The sequence below is a fragment of the Anneissia japonica genome, unplaced genomic scaffold (genome assembly GCF_011630105.1).
Source record: "Anneissia japonica isolate Jap-2015-1 unplaced genomic scaffold, ASM1163010v1 scaffold3066_len296678_cov185, whole genome shotgun sequence".
NCBI classification, from domain to species: domain Eukaryota; kingdom Metazoa; phylum Echinodermata; class Crinoidea; order Comatulida; family Comatulidae; genus Anneissia; species Anneissia japonica.
The window spans coordinates 182,526-204,051 of NW_022725920.1; the positions used below are offsets into that span (position 1 = coordinate 182,526).

At 32.5% G+C, this 21,526-nt stretch overlaps 1 protein-coding gene across 3 annotated transcripts in view; it reads left to right on the plus strand.

The window, feature by feature from the left end:
- Window positions 1–21,526, plus strand: part of LOC117112986 (CREB-binding protein-like) — a 32,308-nt gene that overhangs the window by 1,914 nt on the left and 8,868 nt on the right. Inside the window, exons 2-19 of one of the 3 annotated variants that reach the window (XM_033256207.1) lie at window positions 94–827; window positions 6,915–7,370; window positions 7,754–7,994; window positions 10,075–10,188; window positions 11,040–11,192; window positions 11,520–11,628; window positions 11,981–12,098; window positions 12,528–12,723; window positions 12,850–13,097; window positions 14,094–14,321; window positions 14,786–15,203; window positions 15,668–15,786; window positions 15,965–16,204; window positions 16,798–16,886; window positions 19,012–19,125; window positions 20,148–20,204; window positions 20,901–20,978; window positions 21,396–21,463. In XM_033256207.1, coding sequence (XP_033112098.1) covers window positions 94–827; window positions 6,915–7,370; window positions 7,754–7,994; window positions 10,075–10,188; window positions 11,040–11,192; window positions 11,520–11,628; window positions 11,981–12,098; window positions 12,528–12,723; window positions 12,850–13,097; window positions 14,094–14,321; window positions 14,786–15,203; window positions 15,668–15,786; window positions 15,965–16,204; window positions 16,798–16,886; window positions 19,012–19,125; window positions 20,148–20,204; window positions 20,901–20,978; window positions 21,396–21,463 — 3,780 coding nt within the window. The remainder of the gene's footprint in view (window positions 1–93; window positions 828–6,914; window positions 7,371–7,753; window positions 7,995–10,074; window positions 10,189–11,039; window positions 11,193–11,519; window positions 11,629–11,980; window positions 12,099–12,527; window positions 12,724–12,849; window positions 13,098–14,093; window positions 14,322–14,785; window positions 15,204–15,667; window positions 15,787–15,964; window positions 16,205–16,797; window positions 16,887–19,011; window positions 19,126–20,147; window positions 20,205–20,900; window positions 20,979–21,395; window positions 21,464–21,526) is intronic. The other 2 variants (XM_033256208.1, XM_033256209.1) reach the window with 2 other exon arrangements.

Sequence of the window (21,526 nt, forward strand, 5' to 3'; positions counted from 1 at the left end):
TTAAAAGTGATTGTTTTGTTTAAAATTTGGATTGTTACATGATTTTAAAATTTCTGATTGTTTATATTGTTGTTTTTTTTTTTCTTTCCCCAGAATTTTTTGGTCTTCTTGACGACCTACAAAACGACCTGATTGAACAAAGTGGAGTTGGAGATAACACTGGAAATAATCCAACCGGAGTTGAAAATGAGTCGAATGGCACGATTCAGACGTCGGTGCCCTCAGTACAGGACACTCCATCAGACACAATTAAGAAAAACAAGCAACTTTCTCAGCTGCTAGCAACTCCAGCGAGAACTGTCGGGGGTGTGTCCTCCAATACTTCTAATTCCAATGTGAATGCAAACTCTGGTACTAGCCCAGCTCCAACCCAAATGCACCCAGCTCATTCTGTTAATGCTAGCCCTAATATGAACAGTGCAAATAGTCCTATGCCTAATAATATGAATTCACCTAGACCACCGAGTGTGGGCTTGCCTAACGCTGGCCAGCAGAAAACTAAACTGAATATGGCAGGCATGATCAATTCAAGCATGACGAACACGATGGTGTCACCGACCACGACGAATGTGGCTACTGCAAGCCAAGGAGGCGTATTAAGTGGAAGCGTGAACAAGGTGAAACCCTTAATTATGAACGGCCCATATCAAATGAGTAACAACATGAACATAACACAACAAGTAAATAGGACTGCAAATGTCAGTGCTGGTGGTATATTGTCAAATTCTAATATCTTAGCCAATACCATGTCACAAGTTCCTCAGCCACAGCAGCATAGTATGGGTAACATGCAAAGTATGACTGTTAATCCAGCAGCCATGGCCAAGGTATGTAGCATTTTATATAATTTTTTATATGCAGGTTTCAAAATCTTATATACAATATTCAAAGTACAGGTTTAAAGACCACAATTTTCAAGTCCCGAATGAATGTTTATCTTTTATTTTCATAAAAATCATTTTTCTAAATAAAGACCATGAAAACTCCAGTCCCAAAAAAAAAAAAGAGTGGTCTTTAATTGAAGGAAGACCTGACTTTGGATAAACTTGGTGTTAAAGATGCTGGTGATATTCTTTTTTTTTCCCCTTAAAATATGTGCTACAGTACTGCCACGAAATATTGCAATTTTACCTGCACGCAGACTTCGTAGATACATTGTAGCCTGATATAAACAATCTAAGCAAGGCTACGCGAAGCAAACCTACGGAGCAAAAGCATGTTGTTTATTTGTATGTGCAGAAAGACTGCTGTAGCTTACTGGAATAAACAATGTATTGCTAGATAATTTGTGAATGACAGACACGAGTTTAGACCGTTGATTTAAAGTATGGAGCTGTTTTTCATTAAGAAAAACGTACACTTGACTTCATGGGAGACTCCTCTTCCACTCGCTGTCCACAACAGGAACTTGTTTGTACTGCTGTATTATTTTTTTTAATTAATTAGCCTAGGCCTAGCTTATTTTTCATTTACAATTATTTTACCTCTTTTAAATGTCAAAAAATGATGTCCTCAATGACAATACACACATGTGAAAAGATTGTTCATCAAATAATATTTGTAGTCTTGATTTAGTAAGATAGATATAAATGAGAATTAACGTCCGTTGGTTGTAAAATTACCGAACGTCACATGGAAAACCCAATGGAAAATAAAACTTAGCCAGCATCAGACATCGGAGAGCGCGCCAATCAGAACACAGTAAAGTGTGTTAAAGGTTAACCTCGTGGCAAATGTTGAAAAGCTGTGAGCGACAGTGAGTAAAAAACGAAGGAAATGCAGTCTAGCATGACTAGCCTTAATTCGGCAAGGTAGTGATTTCTATACTTCCATTTAGTATTGGATCGCTTTGCAGGTTCTGCTTCTAATTACAGTAAACAATAAACAACGTGATCTGTAGAAATCGTAATAATTTGTACATGATTTGTCATCGATATTATTATTTAAAAGAAGAAAATTCCTACTATATACTCTCTGCTCTCCTCCTAATAGGGGAAAATGTAGGCCGTACATAGGCCTAAATGACATCGAAATTCGAACATACTGAATGCCCACTAAGTTACCTGGCTAGCGAACTAAATACAGTTTTAAAACATGATCGATCTAATAATAAGGTAGGATATAACAAAACAATAAAGTTCTAACATTGTTTATTAGTAAATTGCAACATTGCTCACATGTTGAAAGCTGGTAAACTATATTTCAATATTGTTTACGCATTGTTTATCAGCCCGACGATCCAGCCTGTGATCATTACAAAGTTAATTAAAATAACAATGACCTTCGTAGTGGTTCGTAGCTACGTTCAAAACGTACCTACGAGCAGATTACAAGAGGTTACGCGCAGATATGAAGCAATAATTTGTGTCTGTACTGTAGGTAAAACATAGTGAACTCTTGTTTTGATAAAGAGTAATAAGTAAATGATTAAAATTAAATATATAAGAATCCCACAAAACACTCAGCATGACAGGTACATAAGTTCTGAGGGTTATCAAAGCAAAACAAAGCAAACAACATAGTTGGTGGTGTGAGTAAGACCAAAGTTGAAACTGCCAATTCAACTGTAATCGCGTCCAGAAAAAAACAAAATTACTAATTTAGTAAGAAATGAATTAATAATGCACACTTACGTTGACATACTTGCTGTAAATAATTTATAGGCCATGGATATTTGGATATTGTTCCGACAACCTTGCGTAAATCTGAGGTTTGATTGGTGTTGATTGGTGGAGCTACCCTGAGCCTAGCTTTAAATTTCAGTTTTGCTATCTTAATACACTACGGCACGTCAGAGAAATATCTGTAGTTTACAGTAAGTCATATTCTAGTAGCAGGTGGATGAAAAGTTAGATCTCTGGTCCTCTTGTTTTACACCCACATAAATATAGTACACATTGTATTCATCGGAATTAAACAAGATAACTTAAGTAGTTTTCTCTAAAGTTGCTGGCCAATAATTATAATTACTGTTAAAATTTAAGACAAAGCCTGTTACATGCTACACTTCTAGTTGCACATCTAAAATTATGCTGTTGACAATCTGCTATTAACATGTTGATTCTTTAACCTTAAAGTCATTTTGTGTTTGTACAGTATTTGTAAAGGAATTAGTGGAAAGTAATTACAGATGATACATTAATGGTAATATAGATGAGTTCGTTCTGTATTCACATTCAACCCATGTGCCTTTATTTCAGCATGGACTCTGTGTATGTTTATGTAAAGTTCAATAGGCAACGGTCAAACCTAACCAATCAAGGAAATGGGGAATTCCCTTCAATTGTGGTTACTAACTGTTACGATTACATGAAGCAGCAGTAGACGCAAACAATATAAGGGATTATTTGACCTTATGTTTTCTATTTAAGGGCAGTCGTCAGCAAATGCCCTTGGAAAAATTTCGAAATCAAAACTAATTGTTTACCAGAAAATAGAATGTATACGTGTAGTGGATCGGTAGATGTACTTTTCAGTATTCCCAATATAATCAGATTGCTTAATTTTGTGGGTTTAGTTACAATAATTAATAGTCAACAAGAATTTATTTCGATTGCTTTAAAGGATGACAAATGTTGAAATGTATACTTTAATTACTAACCTATAAATTAGGTGTGAATTTATGGCAGTCCATGAATATATTTCACTATCCAAATTAAATAACTTGCCAGGAACTAGATGATGATCAAGTAAAAATATTTGGCCAATCAGAGCACACTAATAAGTGGGTGTGTCTAGAAATAATTGTGCATGTGTTTTTTGAAATTCTAGCGTGAGAGAAATAAAATTTGAAACATGTACTGTATTGTACAGTGTAGTTGATATAATTACACTGTGAATAGGCATCAATAATTATAAATAGTTTAATGTAACATTAAATGCTAAAATCCTACGTTCATATGTTTTCTTTTCATATTCACATTCATTTACATTTTACTATAGTTTTGATTATTGTTTTTGTTGTTGCTATAGTTACTTAAATTACTTAAAATTGAACAATATTATACATTGGATATAGTTGGTATATAACCTGTGTGGTTAGGTTGTATATATAAAAAGATATTCAGTTGTTATTTTTTTATTAGCCATTAAACTGTGTGTTTCTTACTGGGAAGCCCTTAAACCAGTTACAGTACAATATTGAAGTATTCATTCAAAAGATAAATTATGAACATCCACTAAGAATTGACTTTAAAATAAATTAGTTTTTACTTATTTGCAAATCTTTACTATGATGAACATTCTTAATCAATTACCAGCCAATTATCATAATGGTGTTTACAAAATATATAGAAAGATAATTATTTATGTTTTTTGTTTATTAGAATAGAAAATGTTTCAATTCGATGCTAATAAGTAATGCAGCTCAAATATTGCTTTTTAGCAAAACATATAGATACTAATCTTTTTAAATTTTTTAAGAATAGATTTTAGAATACAATGGAAAAAATATTCTAATTTTGTATTATAAGTACTATATGTGAATCATTTGCCAGATCCAATTTATCATTTTTGATTTAAAAAAAATAAATCTAAGAGTAACCAGGTAAATTTGAATGTAATAAAATTATCTGTATTCTATTATAAATAAGGTTATGTTTATTATGTGAAGAATTCTGCAAAGCAGTATTTACTCAATCTGTAATTTAACAAAATGTAATGATCATAATAATAGTGATGTAATATTTTGTATCTAAACATTAAATACTAAACAGTTTTTGAATTAGAACATCTATTAGGATGATGCATATCCTTTTCATTATAACTCACCTTATTATTATTGAAGTTATAACTATTTTTGTTATTGTCAGTATAATGCAGTATTGCTAATAATGATTGTTATATTTTTGTTATTGTTATAATTTAAATTAGTTATTTTTATTGTTTTTCTTTTTATAGTAATTATATCGTTATAAAAAACAAAAGCAAATAGAACAAAAAACCGACACAATTTGTCAATCAAACCTCTCTACCATATTATTTTTGTATTATGTTATTGTCATTATTTAAGTAATCTTAAGATGTTTATATTATCTTAGTTATTATTTTATATATCATGTATGATAAACTTCATAAAGAAAAGGAAAATACATCCCAGTATTGAGTTACGTTAAGATGTATTGTCGCATGCAAAATACAAAAAAAATTATAAAAATCTGTGTTGTGAATAAAAGGACTCTGAAGAATGATGATAATGGAAAATGATATGCAAACACTACTCTTTTCCTAAAGAATGTAATCTTGATTTGATTTAGGCCAAAGTAAGTGGACAAAATAGTGGTTATTTTCATGAGCTGTTCAGTGTTCTCCCAACTGAAACATTTTTAGTGGTAAATTTGTTCATAAAAATTCAGCTACTATATGTGTTCAGTGTGAGGCAATGCTCCTTTTAAGTAGTGTTTAATGACTTGGGGAAAAAAATAACAAAACATAAAGTCTTAACCAGGCATAGATTGAAACGATGTTCATTTATTGGAAAAAAAAATTTCCTTTACTTTTATTTCTCCTGCCGCTGCTTTGAAATCTACCACAAAAATATATTTATATCCTTTCTAGTTAATATTATAAATTTAAAGCATTTAACCATCCCATTACTACACTGTTTACATTCGCCAATAAAATTTTATTTTTATTTTCTCCTCCATTTGGATGTTTTTGGCAATGCTGTTTGCTATAAATTAGAAAACAAAGTTTTATTTTTATTTTTTTCTGCCCTACTCTGACGATCTTTAAGAAAATAAGTATCCAAAACAAGGTATAAAAAAGTCTTGCCTGTAGTAATGTAGTTGTTTCAGTGATTGAATTTTTCACCTACTGTACTTACTGTAAGTTACCTACTGTAGCGATCACTGTTAATTGTATTTGAAAACCAAGGGTTTCTGCCAAAAGTGCAAGAGGCTGTTTGACTAATTTTCATTGGTAGAGCAGTAGCTGTTACACTTGGTGCTTACCATAGCTATCATTTGCTAGTTACTCTCTGACTGAGCTGTTTGGAGTTGAAGCGTGTTATGTACCTTATTTACATACACCAAGTTAAAGCCAATTAATTGGCCATTTCCTCTTCTTTGTGTACTATAACAAGTATGTCACGGTTTCTTTGTTTATCAAGTGTTGTTTTTGACTATTATTCACATACTTACTTTTTTGATTTTATATTATAAGTATGGAAAACATGTTTAATAGTCCAACTCTATAATTTTCATCTTGAATTTTATTTTATTTTAACATTTCATCCTCGTCAGTAAAAAAGGTTCAGATTTTGTTTTTATTTAAAGTTAATATGATTGAATTATACATTTATTATCAGTTAAATATTAATACCTAGTCTGTGTACAATAATGAAAATGCAAAGTTCTGCTATAGTATATATTGTAATAAATACTACAGTATATAATTTTTAGATTAATATTATTGTAAGTTTTTAGTGACAATCAGTTTTATTTTTAAAGAGATTGTAAGGATTTTGTTTTTGTTGAACTGCTGTTGTGGAACAAATTAATGTAGTAGTCTTTTTTCAGTTTCTGTAAATATTATATATTGAAATTGCATTTGTAGTTATTAGTGTTTAGGTGTTATATTTATTGATATGATTAACAATGGGAAAAGCAAAAACTAGCAATTTGAGGTGGTATTTTATCATCATAAGATTTTGTATTCACAGCATATTATTTGTGTTTATTTAGATAATTAAAAATTAACTTCTTTAATAATAATAATAATAATAAATAATAGTTTAATCTAGATTGAGCGCATTTTGCTGAAAGTTTCATTGCACTTTACTTTATAAATAAAAATCCAGCTTTAAGCAAAATACAAATTAAACAGATGAGTTTTGTGTAGCCGTTTAAAAGTACCTTGGTTTTACCTTAATGAATATTCATAAAATTGACTGATATATATTTGTTTTTACATAGGTTGGAATGCCAGGCAACGCTGGGCAGATGGGTCAACAGGTCAGCAACAGTCCATTTCACTTTTCCTCTGCTTCCAATGTAGTACCAGCTATGAATATGATGCAGTACTCATTTGCCAGTACCATCACTACGTCCACCATGATGCCGAATATGAACATGCAGGCTGGTATGACCGGGAACATGCCGGGCAATGTTGCCGGGAATATGGCAGGAATGGTGGGGAACATGGTGAGTCGAAATCCAGGCAATATGACCGGCAATTTCGGCAACATGTCGACGGGCAATATGGGTAACAGTATTAACAGCGGGCTCGGGGGCGTGATGACCGGTAACATGACGACGCCACAGAATATGGCGGGCAACATGACTGGTGGGATGACTACAAATATACAGGCAGCTCAAAGAATGGCCAATGATATGGGAGGTAACCTCAATCCGGCTGGTACTGTCGGAATGGTAAGATATTTCCTTCGTTTATTTTATTATAATTAAGAACTACTTTACATATTGTAATTTTTAATGAATGTTTACAAAATTTAGTGTCTGACCTTCAAGAGTTGAAAAGTTTGCTCACAGACTACATCACCTTTTTACCAGGTACCCATTTTACACATGGGTAGAGAGAAATAAGAGCAATGATTGATCTGTTGTTCTCTATGGTTCAGTGCACACACAGACTGCATCAGATTAACTGACCTCTCCTCTATATACTGTCTGAAGAGTACCTAGTACATGTGTTGCATTCTGAAAATAGTAAACACTGTAGTAACCAGGTTGTCAGTAACAGCATCATAATGTATTATACGTGATTACTATATATTTTGTGCATGTGTTTTTAGACCATGCCTCAAACTCAACCGGCTGGAATGGGCCAGAATGCAACTCAGACGCCAACGGCTGATCCTGAAAAGCGTAAGCTAATTCAGCAGCAACTGGTTCTCCTACTGCACGCACACAAGTGCCAACGGCGGGAAAGCCAGGCCAACGGAGACATCAAGCAATGTTCGCTTCCACACTGTAGGACAATGAAAAATGTCCTCAACCACATGACGCACTGTCAGGCTGGCAAAAATTGCACAGGTAAGAAGGATGGAAATTGTAGTGTAAACTTTGACATTGAATTAAAGCCCATTTTATATTATGTTCCCAGGGAAGCTCATATAAACTATATTTTACTGAAGTTTAATATATTTGAATAATAGTGTTTCTGTTCTCAAGCAGTCATGTACAATATTCTCTACTTCTCGGAGAACTATTACAGTTGTAAAGATCTGCACATAATAATAATAATTTATATTGCGCAAATTCCATAAAAGAAATATTTAAGTGCGCATTACATTAAAATTGACAAGTATAAAAAATTTACAATATAAGGTTCTTAGGAACAACTAAAATTTCTTGCAGCATAATGAATTAAGTCAAGTATATTCCATCACATTAAAAGTTTAATTTAACATAGACTACTTAGATATTTATTCTGGAGACTTAATCATTCTGACATTGTTCTTCCTTAAGGTCCAGTTAACAGCCAAAACATGTTTTTAGATATAAAATAATATTACAAAATTATATATAAATTCCATTGAAATTTGGTGAAGCACAAGAACCAAGAAGAAAAAGTTTTATATTAAATCAATTTTTTTGGAGGAATGCAAAGTTACAGATTTTTTTGAACTGTGAGTATCTGGGAGAGGTTATTCCACAGTTAACTGAACCTTATTTGAATGTTTTTTACTTGACAGTCCTACCAGGTACCCATTACCTGGGTAACAAGAGAAGTAATGCAGATATAAAGTATCTTGACAAGGATATAAAAGTCTTCACCTCATAATAAAACTTCTGACTCCTTAATAGGAAGCCCAATGCCTTACTGTTAAGCCATGCTTCCACAAAATGAAACTCAATCCCTATTAAGAGTTTGCCAACCATGAATTTACATACAAATAATGCCATTATTTTATATTAAAATGCTTAATTTTAATTTAAGATTCATTACGGTTTTAGACAATGAATTTTTTTAACGATATATATTTTAGATCAAAATTGTGAAATTATTAAAAATTAAAAAGTATTAAATAGAATTCAATTGAAAGTTTCCACATTTATAATACCAAGGAATAATGGTATCACTTCTAAATTAAATACCTTATAACATAGAAAACTATATTAAATTGAAATATTGTTAATAATTAAGAAGGTATGTGGATAAAACTGGTAGATTAATTTAGTGATTTTAAGTTAAGTAAAAAAAAAATGTTGGTGCATTTAGAACTACTCAATCCAACATCTTTTCAATGTTTGGTTCACTAAATTAGTAAAGAAATAAATATGCCCCTTAATATTTAAATGAAATTTTAGAAATTATAAAAAGCAGCAATATTGAAATGCCCTTGTATTTAGGATAAAATACATTCCAGAAAGACAAGGCTCAAAGCGTTCCAATTTTCTACTGATTTTCATGCTTCAGAAATTCCGAAAGCATAGTGTGCATGATAAAATAGTATAGTAAATGACAAACTACTTATTAAGGTATTGGTACTTTTCATTGTTGTCCTGTTTGGAACAAAGGAATCTTTGATTCTTTATCAGTTGGGTGTTGATCTACAATATAGTAATCTTGATTTTGAAATGCTTGAATACTAATTAATTATATCCTTGTTTTTGTGTGTGAACAACGGCTAGGTTCTGTGGAGTTGTTAATAGGCTGAATTCATTGACTGTATCGTTGTTATTGACCTGAGCTTGCTTGTTGATTATCATTGTGTCGGTTAACATCAAATACTCATGAATTAAACTCATGCATATTCATGAATTTAACTCATAATACATATTCATAAATTGAGCTCAATGATCAAAAATCTTCTTAATGAATAATTTATCTATTTTTCTAAAATTTTAAAGATAAAAAATATATTCTTCCCTGAAAAAAAAAAAAATCTGTTCAACAGTTTTTTATTTTATTTTTTTCAGGAGATCATACTTCTATAAGTGTTTATATATTTCCTATGTATTTGGTTCTCAATTTGTCCATATTGTTTTATTTGAAAGTATTTTTATTATCATGTGTTGTTTTTTTTTTTTTTTTAGTGATACCTCAACTAAGAATCTATTATTTCTTTCTCACATTTATATTATAAAATATTTCTTTTTGTCTTTCTAGTACCTCACTGTGCATCATCTCGTCAGATAATCTCGCATTGGAAGAACTGCACTCGCAGTGACTGTCCTGTCTGCTTGCCTTTGAAAAATGCATCGGACAGATCGCGGACGCAAGGTGAGTTGTCTTGCTGATCCTCAACATTTTACACCCATTTTGTTGCATGCAGTGAGAATGTATAGAAAGACAAAATGTTGAAGCATAGCATTGATGTTGTATAGACAGCTAATGCATGGGCTCTAGAAAATGTTGCCCCCATTAATGTAGGATTGTACTTCACATTGTTCTATTTTATTTTTTTTGTTGGGGATGTACGTTTCAGTGGATGTGGTGTTTATATTTTGTGTGTGTATGTTTTTATTCAACATATTTCAGAATTGCACAGTCTTAGGTACAAGGTGTTAAAAGGTACATCTTGTAGACTTTAAAAAGATTTATAGGTATAGACAATTATTATTCTTATGATTATTATTATTATTTTATACCTTATGTTTTTATTGGCTACTATATTTGTTCTGCTCACTTCTTTACTCTATTCTGCCACTTTTTTGGTCCTTCCTTGGGCTATATATTTTACACTTTTTGATTTTATCTTTAGCTTGACAAAGGTTTATTACCAAAAAACATTTGCTGATTTATTTCGCAAATATTCCTGAAAATATAGTACCATAATTTTTGTTTAATTTACTGCTTTTTGCTAATGTAGCCAAACAGTTTTTTTAATGTATGTAATAGCATGATTAGCCATGTACTTCTGGTAGAATAATGATTAATTTACCTCTTTAGGGACTAAATTAATCATTTATTGAAACATTTAGTATGTGTGCTAACTTAGTCTCAAATGTGCTATCTTTTTGATCAAAAGAACATGTTGTAATTGATAGTTGTTTACATGGTAGCATATTCTAATTTTGCTGAAACGACCATCCTTCACAAAATTAATCAATGATTATATTATATTTATTTAGCTGCCCAGTTGTTAAAGCAAGCTGCCGGTAATCCAGCTATGGGACCGAATCCACCGCCGAGCTCACATATGAACCAGACGTCGATGTTACAGCAGGAATCTATTGCACGGACGTTGGATCGGCTAGGATTGAGAAATACAGGCATGACGCCAAGTAAATATCAAACTTAGTTTTGTTAATTAGTATTGTCAAAGCTTCAACCTCACTTTGAGAATAATATTCTAACCACACTCCTATTTACATGTATGCGACAAATGTCATGGATGATGTGCCATGTCCATATCACACAAATTTGTCATAACTTTGAAGTGTGGACAAAGACATCCTGACAGTCAGTCAGTTGGTAATGGATGTCAGATAGCGTAGCAAAATACAATAATCAGAAACCATATCTCCCTAAATTGGCTTCTACTGTTCCTGACATTAAATTTTCTTTAAAATTCGCATTTCCTGACATGAAATTTTCTTTAAAATTCACAGATGATGTCCTGAGTGCGACTGGAAACCTTGCATCTATGACTGCAGCGAAGTCGCAGCCATGGCATAGCCATGTCACTCAGGATCTTCGTAATCATTTGGTCCATAAATTGTAAGTTTCTACTTAATCCTTAAGTCTTTTTTTATATCATTATTTTTTTGTATCATTTTGTTTAAATGACAAGGAAATATTTTTATATTATATTGTTCCAATTTTCATTATAACATACTAATTTTTTAAATAAACAATGTAAGTGAATATAGCATTTATTAAGTTTATTAGTATTGTAAAATTATATTTATGAAGAATATGAATAGAAAATGAAAGTAACTTTGTCAGACTAAAGTTACATACAAATAGATGTATAATTACACATGAAAAGATTACAGATAAAGTAAATAAAACTACACTCACGTACAGACTATCAGCAGCTGTCAATGTCCTTATTATTTGTACTTTACAGAGTTCAAGCAATATTCCCCTCCCCTGACCCTGCAGCTGTTAAAGATAGACGTATGGGGAATCTAGTAGCATATGCACGCAAAGTTGAGAAAGATATGTATGAAACAGCTAGCAGCAGGGTAAGAATCAGCACACGTCAAATCATTTTGAATAACATGTATTATATGTTTATGTATTTATATAATTTATAGATATACATCTATATTTCACCATAAGATATTGTTTAATAAGTTCATATCTATATATGATGACATTTTTTTTAGAGAAAATATATTTTTCCATTAGGATTTGGACCTTACAATTACATTTCAAATGCTCTACCAACTAAACTACATTAGGCCAAGTTGGATAAAGCCCTTGGATTTTCCTATGTGTGTTTGTCTGCTATCTAGACCCTATCCATCCAATACTGGGTATAGCTGTTGGTGTTCTATTTATACCTTTGGTTGACCCATATATTGGCATGAGGATGTCATATGAGTGAAATATGTGCATTTGTTTCATATAACTTGATAGCTTTAATTTTTGTTTAATTCTGTTTTGTGCAGGAAGAGTATTATCATCTTCTGGCTGAGAAAATTTATAAAATTCAAAAAGAACTGGAAGAAAAGCGGATGAAACGGATACAGGACCAGACCCAGACTGGTTCTCCTCAGCCTCCTACACCATCTCAGGTGCCTTCCCTTCAAGCTACACAAAAGATGCTGTCCTCGCATACTGTTCCTTCTAGAATTGGCATGATGAGTAAGTGGAGATGCATGGATTTATTTGTGTATTATAAAAAAATAATAATAATAATGGTAGTGCCTAACCCATAGCTGTAAATTTCGCTGATAAATGCTAATAGAAATTCCTTTTATATAATTTCAGATGGTCCAACAGCAGTTCCTGGACAAACTGGTGGGCCAGTTGTGATGCCGGCCAATCGTGTGAACTCGCCAGCATCTTCTCAAGCAAACCAAAATCCATTCGCAAACTTCCCACAGATACCTTCAGTAATGCCACAACAGCAAGGCCTCACAAGTCCAGTATCCATGCCCCCACCTCGACCCCAGATGCAACCTCCTATGACATCGCCAAGTCAAACAGCAACTCAAAATAACTTAATTCAATCAGTGGTAAGGCAAAGCTTTTTTTAAACCTTGCTTCGCGAACTTATGTTTTTTAAAGATTGTCAGAGGAGGGCGGAAACAAATTAAATAAAGTTTTTTTTTTTTTCCCTGAAATTTCCATTTTCGTGGCGTCGGGTGTGCTAATTGGCCAAAAATATAAGTTTATTTTTATTCAAAATCATCATTTGTGGCCGGCGGGTTCGCAAAACAAGTTATTATATAAGGTGATCAAAGAACGTGTCTAGCTCTTATTTGCTCATTTTCTCAATTTTAACCCATCGTCTTGCAATATTTTTCAACTATTGACAAGACATAATTATTTAATTTGTCTTTTGGTGTTTTGCGATTGACTTCGTCTTGAAGTATAGGCCTAGCCTAGCTCTTCTTCATCCAGGAGTTTGACAGCCTCCATAATTATTGTTTATCGTCTACTCGCTGATCAGTGGCGTGGTCAAGGGCCAATCTCTTTGGTCGTAGAGGTCACAGTCCCCTCTATCATCAGCGCGATGGTAGGGCCTAGAGCCTAAAAAGTACTAATTTTCAGGGGAATAGTACTTTTTCACGGAAATACCTGTAGTACTTTCTATTGCACCCTTCTTAACCAATCAGATGCCTTGAATCTATGTATAAGGTATATAACATAATTTAACAAAAATTCTTTCCCACCAGTGGTACTAGGCTAAAGCCTTGTACAGATTATCACATAGTTTTTTTTTAACCAAAGAACTGTTGTATGCCTATATATAGTCATGACATGCCTATAAATGGTGATGTGATGTCATCATGACCATATATAGAGCTTTAAGCATTGTCCAGATTATCAGATTTTCTTTGACTTAAGTCTGTTGTATCTCCATATATAGTGCAGATGTGGCTATATATGATTATGGTCATGAAGTGATGTCATCATGACCGTATTTGGGCATGTCACAATACAGTATGTTGTTTTTAACTTCAAACCTTCAATTTTATTACAAGTCTGATTGACGTTTGCTTCCACAGATGCCAATTACAGGTAACAACAGCCTACCCAGCCAACCAATACCATCTCCAACAATGTCTCAGAGTAGTGTGGGCTCATCCCACAGTGCATTGCCCCATGCTCCGGTAGGCAATGCTGGTGCTAGTAAAGGGGTGGGAGACAACGGTGGTACCAGTACAGCGCATAGTGGCGGTAAAGTCTTGCCCAGCGCATTATCTGGAGTCACGATGGACAATGCAACCGCAATCGTAAGTCAAAGTTAACATTTATATTGATGTATTGATTAAAGATATAAGATCTTCTCTATCCAGAACATGAAATTATATTTTACAAAAAAACCGTTGTCATGAAGTACCTATATTTGGTCATGATGTGCCTATATTTGGTCATGATGTGATGTCATGTTTTTGTCAAATAAAATTTGATAGTCTAGACAGGGCTTTAAGCTAAATAATTTTAAAAAGTTCAATACTTTAATTACATACTCAATAGTTTTCAATTAAGAAAATTATTTTGAGTAAGATATATTTTTTGAGAATTAAAAAATGCAAAATTATTTACCATTAAATTGGCTCTTAATTTAAGGATCTTCATGAGTCTGTGAATCGGAAATGTGTGATTCATTGAATTCAATTAGTAGAAATTTATCTTTTTTAATAGGAATTCATAGTATAATTTTAATTATTAAGGATTTCATTAATCATTTTTACAGAGTTCTGACACAGTGTCAACGGATGGCAAATCTGAGGGATTGTCACGAGGCAAGAGCAACCCACCATCAGTCACTGACCAGCACCTGTCCAACGACACAGTGGACAAGCCGTTTATTAGCCCCTCCATTTCAAGTGACAAATCCAACATCACTCAAATCAAATCTGAACCGGGCTCCACTTCAGGGGAAACCTGCTCAATGGGTATTGTGAAGATGGAGAGCGAGCCTTCAACGCCTTCCAACAGTAAGGGCGGCAGCACCGGTGCCAAAGGCGGTGGTGCTGCTGCAGCAAAAGGTGGTGCATGTACATCCGCTGTGACCCCTGTCAAAGTTAAAACAGAGGATAACTCGGATGATACAAAAGCTATTAAAACAGAGAGTGGTGCAGTAACAGCAAAGGTTCCGCGAAACAAAAAAGGTTTGTACAAATGTAAAACTTCAATTTGTGATTGAAATGGCATTTGAAATATATATATTTTTTTAATATACCAAAGAAGGGTTGTAGCTGTAGAAAAGGGTGGTAGACATTTTAAGGGTGATAAGTGATAACATTGATTAACTTAAAATAATAAGAGTAGATTTTAATGAGCATGGTGTTAATAGAGGTTGCTGGAAATCCATGGAATCGGGTAGCTTTAGACCTGGTGGATAACTTCAAGGCTGAGTGGCTACATCCCTGCAAAGACATACATTGCTCCATATTTCTGTTATTTTTAATTGCTCTTATATCATATTCAGGGATCACTTTAAAAATTTAGATTTATCAAAATGATCTTAATATATTGTGAATCATTAAAATGTTCATTCTTATTATTTATACCGTCAAAAGTTGTCTTTGTATCAAAGTATGATAGATGTTAATATAGTTATTTATTTATGCAGAATTTAAACCTGATGAGCTAAGACAAGCATTGATGCCAACTCTTGAGAAGCTATTTAGACAGGACCCAGAATCACTACCCTTCCGCCAACCAGTTGATCCAAAGTTCCTCCAGATTCCGGTAAGTTTATAATGCCGTGCCGTACAAACCCTTCTTGCCATTACTACACAATCTACATCATTTGTTAACCTTTTTAATAGAAAAAGGATCACCGGTTTCTCCAATTTTATATATTTTCATCTGGTAAACAGTATAAGCAATTATAAATAATGCATTAAAATATTAAATCTCTTTTCAGGACTATTTTGATATCGTAAAACGTCCGATGGATCTGTCCACGATCAAGAGGCGACTTGATACTGGACAGTATACAGACCCGTGGCAGTACGTAAATGATGTCTGGCTGATGTTTGAGAACGCCTGGCTGTACAACCGTAAAACCTCCAGAGTTTATAAGTACTGCGCTAAGTTAGGAGAAGTGTTTGAAATGGAGATTACTCCAGTTATGCAGAAGCTTGGATTCTGCTGCGGTACTAAGGTATGCTGTAATTTCTTCTAAAATTGTGACTGAAATTAAGATGGATTCATTTTAAATTCAGATTCAATTTTATTTGTCCAATGTGGAAATAAATGCGAGTACATTTTTCTGGTCATTAAAATTTTATAAAAAACAATTGTTCCATATAGATAAAATATATATTAAAATGGCAAGTAAAATACTAAAAACAAGAATTTCAAACATGCAAAACAAGATACAATAATAATAATGGTAGACATATAGCGCATATATTCTTAAGCTCTCTATGCACTTCACATTATCATTACCCCGGTCATTGGATTAAATGCCCATGGAACACAAACTCAAGCTCCCTGGGGGAGTATTCCATATCGTAGCAGCAACTAAATAATGACCATTGTTTTCCTGAATTATTGAGGCTTGGCTTGCGCTTCATAACCGCAAGGGAAAGGCGCAATATAAATACCCAATACCAGTACCAGAACTACATCAGCGCATTTTGGCATTTAACCTTACCAGGTACCCACCTGCACTCCTCAAATCAACAGGCCAATTAAAATAACATCCAAATGTCTATTAAACCACCTTTTAATAATGACTATGTCTATTTACAGCATGTTTTCCATCCTCAAGTTCTTGTTTGTTATGGGAAGCAACTTTGTACAATTCCAAGAGATGCAACATATTTTACGTATCAAAATAGGTAAGTTGACTTTTTTTTTTTATTAAAAGGCATTTAAAATATATAGGAATTTCTTTGCTTAATATTTAAAATGTATTTAAAATATTGTCATTGAGTGCAGGGTGATGGAGTGCTTAAATCCTGTACTTAAATGATATTGCATTTTCAAAGGCTTGGTCAATTAATTTATAACAAAAATAATTTCTATTAACACTCTGACCCCCAGGGGTTTGAAAAATAGTGTCAGTTACCACCACTTTTTTGTTTTTTTTAACACTTTTCCGAAGCTCGTTGAGAGTGCGTAATCGATCAGATTGACATGTAGTAAATACTACAAGAACTACAAACATTTAAGCTTTACAATGGTACCAAACACTTTATTCTAATCACGATATGTGACCTGTAACAGTAAAATGAAAATGACTCACTTTTGGAGATTTAACGCAATTTCGCACAACAGAGCCGAGATAATCGCGATTTTGTGAAAGTAAATCAATACCGCTCTATGCTAATGTAAACAAAGAGTGAAATACTTACAGTCCAGACTGAATGCAGTGTTCTTATTGTTAGTACATGTCGGTAATTACCCCATCTATCGCATTCTGTAAAAAAACCTAAAACACGGAGATCTCCGTGTTTGATGTTCAAGCGTTGCATTACCAAACACAGAAATCCGTGTTCGGTGAGAAGAGTGTTAAAGAGAGTGATGTACACATCACAGGTTCTGAAGATTTAAGTCTTAACATTTTGTCCACACTATCAAATTTTATTTGACAAATTAATGTAATATTGCTATATTTGGGTGTAATATGACAACATCATACCTATATATGGGCACATCACACAAATTTGTTGCATATAATAGATTTAGTAGTGTTGACAAAGCATTAGAAAAGTAGTGAATCACGAAGATTTGTCCAATGAGATTCATGTGTTGATAATGAAATTCTGATTCCGTTAATTTTATGATGAAAAAATTACAATTAATGGTTTATTCAATTTTATGCTGTGCTTCTTCCTCAATGTTAACCATTAAAAATACATGTAGCTTCATTTGCTATTGATGCTTTGCAGTTATTTGGCTTTTTTGCTGGGAATTTGTTTTATACCTCATTTGTTTATATAATAAAAATTTATCTACAATTGCTAACATTTTAATTACTGAAACATTATATAACAACCATTTAAACATTTTTTTTAAATTAAATTTGTTTAGTAAGTAAATATTTTAATTAAACAATTTGCAACATATTATTTATATGAATTTTGAGGAATGTATGGCTTTTGATGTGTATGTGTCGAGGTATATATGCCAATATTCTACTAACCAGCTTGCGATAAATACATTTCTACATCTTGTTTAGTTTGTTTTACTGACTAACAAGGTTATTCCATTTCAATCATGGGTTGGTGTTTATTCCATTTCAATCATGGGTTGGTGTTTATTCTTCTGCCACCTCGCTACTCACAATTCCAAATATTCTTTAAATGTTGTTCTGATTATTTTAGAATTGATGTTTGTTTTCTTTAAAAGAATTCAACTCTTTCAATTCTTGATTTATTTTAATACTGAATGAAAAAAAAACAACTTTTGTCTCTTGCCTAAATTAATTTGTGCGTTGTGGGCTCTGACTGACTTTGGGGATCTTTTTCCTATATTTTTATCATTTCTTTTAGCAATTTAATTTCAAAAAATTTAGAAATCTAAATTTGTTCCAAATTCAATAATTGTGATATTTATTTAAATTGAGCAAATACCAGCAATTGACACTACATTAAGTTCTGGCCACACTGTCAAATTTTTGTGATGTGCCTATATATGAATATGATCTTCTCATATTACAACCAAATATGGACATATCACAGTTATTTGTCACATAAAATTTGATAGTGTTGTGAGAGCTCTAAAATCGTCTTATTAATATGCTGAACATGTTCATTGCATGCATAGTTTTCAGTTGGTTAGTAACCATTTTATAGTTAACGCACTGTTATTGCATCTTCTTTTTCTCCCTTTTTTTCTCCTTCATTTTCCTGTCCGTGTATGTACACCTTGCATGTGGGCTACGCATTTTATCACATGCCCTGTGCCATACGTGTCCTCGTTCAATGCATCTGCTGTGCCTTCACATATGCATCCATCTAGCTCATCGGGTATTGGCATTCTCTCTGACAGATATCACTTCTGTGAGAAGTGCTTCGCCGACATTTCTACCGACCATGTATCATTAGGAGATGATCCAACTCAGTTACAACAGACGTAAGTAAAGTTTATTATGTTAAATCTCATATGTGAATGTAGACCACAACATGGTTTTGTTGCATATACCTCAGGCTAAATTGAGATAAGTAGCCAAAATAGGTTGGAATTTGATCGCTTCAGCAATCCCTTCACAAGACAAACATACATACAAACACGATGCTTCATATAGACTCACGAGAATTAGCGAGTGACGTAGCATTGGGTCGTGAGTAATCCTGTTACCATGAGAGGTATTGAACACATGACCCTGGGATCGAAAGGCAAACATCTTAACCACTTACCTATTCAAGACAGTTATTAAAATTGCAAAATTTATGTTGTAAATATGTAATAAATAATTGTGGCAGTTTACTTTTTTGCTCTCTGGTGCAACAAAACACATTTTGTGGTAAGTGTCATCCTGGATTTTATAAAAATTTAAAATCACAGTATTTGCAATGATGAAATTTATATTTATTAGTTACATGCAGAATTTAAAACTATGTCCACTCTATCAAATTTTCTTTGACAAAACACTGTTATATGCCCATATATAGTCATGATATGTCATGACCATATTTAGGCATTTTACATATTTTTGTCATAATAAAATGTACAGCTGGACAGCTTAATAGTTGAGTTCTTTACTAATAATACTACTTTCTTATTCATTCTTCACTATTTAATTGACTACTGTGATTTTAAGTTTCTACCTAGGTAAAAGGTTCATACAAGGAGATTCGTCTACCTTGGATACAGTGCCATGTTCCTACAAAGACATTATTTTGCAGACATTTACATATTCATGAACACGCCTACTTAATACTGTGTTCTGATTGGTCAGATAGTTTTGTTTGATGTTTTGAGAGTGCAAACAACATGTTTCATTAATGTCTAGTTATATTTTCTTCGTATTTGTACTAAAATTATTATGCAACCTATAAATAAAATAATAATAATATTGTTAATTATTATTAATAATTAATAATTATTGTTTTGAAAAGTGAGATGTTAATGATGTGATTTTTTTAATTTTGTAGAAGCATCAAGAAGGACCAGTTTACCAAGATGAAAAATGATGCTCTAGATCCTGAACCGTAAGTAGCTGTCAACACTAGTTAATATTTAGCCATCTTGAGGGCGGTGTTTAATAATAGCAAAGGTCATACCACTGATTATTATACTTGTGCTATAAGTGTCCACTTATTACATTTTATTTGTTTAAATTTTAAAAAGTAATAATATTAATAGTGTATTGAAAACTGTTATCCTATTAATTTTATTAATTTTTGTTATTATTGTTTTGTTTTGTTATTTTTGTTATATAGTTTAATTCTTAATTGTATTTTAAGCTTTATTTATAATATATTGCTCTGATTGTAATATGATTTCTGAATTTTTTTTCTGTGATTGTAAGGTCCTTCCCTGCTTATGTAAATAACATAGTTTTGTTTTAAAATAATAAGGTACTTGATAATAATAATAATAATAATAATAATAATAATAAATAATAAATAATAAGTAACATCTCCTATATAGAACTATGCTAATTGTGCTTGTAGGATGTTTCTTAAGTTCCATCCACAATATGAAATTTTATGTGACAAATTTGTGTGATGTGCCATATCACACCCGAATATGGCAATATCACATTTATTTGTCACATAAAACACGATAGTTTGGACAGAGCTTTAAACAATATTTTTTGGCAGATCACAAATTTTGTCACATAAGAATTGGTGAACTGTTGATGCTTCTGCCTGTCATCTGTTTTTTTTTCCCTTTGCCCACAGATTTGTTGACTGCATGGAGTGCGGGAGAAGGCTGCATCAAATCTGTGTGCTGCATAATGACACAATTTGGCCAGAAGGGTAAGTTTCTATCTTGCTAGTCAGGTTATTTTTTACGTCCGCCAAGGAGGTTATGTGTTCACCGCGGTATGTCTGTTAGTAAGATTACGCAAAAAATAAAGGCATAGATTATCATAAAATTTAGTGGAATGGTACATAAAAATCGAAGAAAGAGATTAAAATTTTGTAAGAAAAGGACAAGGTCCTGAAAATTTTTACCTTGGAGCATAAATAAAAATAAAGAAATTGCACATACATGGCTTTCATATTGTTCAGTATTCAGGTGCAGGGCAGATTTTTCTTTCTCAGTTGCCCGTTTTTTGCTTATGTTTTATATGCTGTTATGGTATGATTGTTATTATATATGTAGTTATATTTTATTTGTTTATCTAATTGATCATAATTTTAAGTGTTTGCATTTATCTTCTGTTACAAAAGCTTCACCTGCGAGAATTGTAAGAAAACAAAAGGAATAAAAAAGAAAGAACACAAGTTTGTATCCAAAAGTGAGTAATTTTCATTTACAAATTACATATACCTTAGCTCATTCATCATCTTTTCACATAATG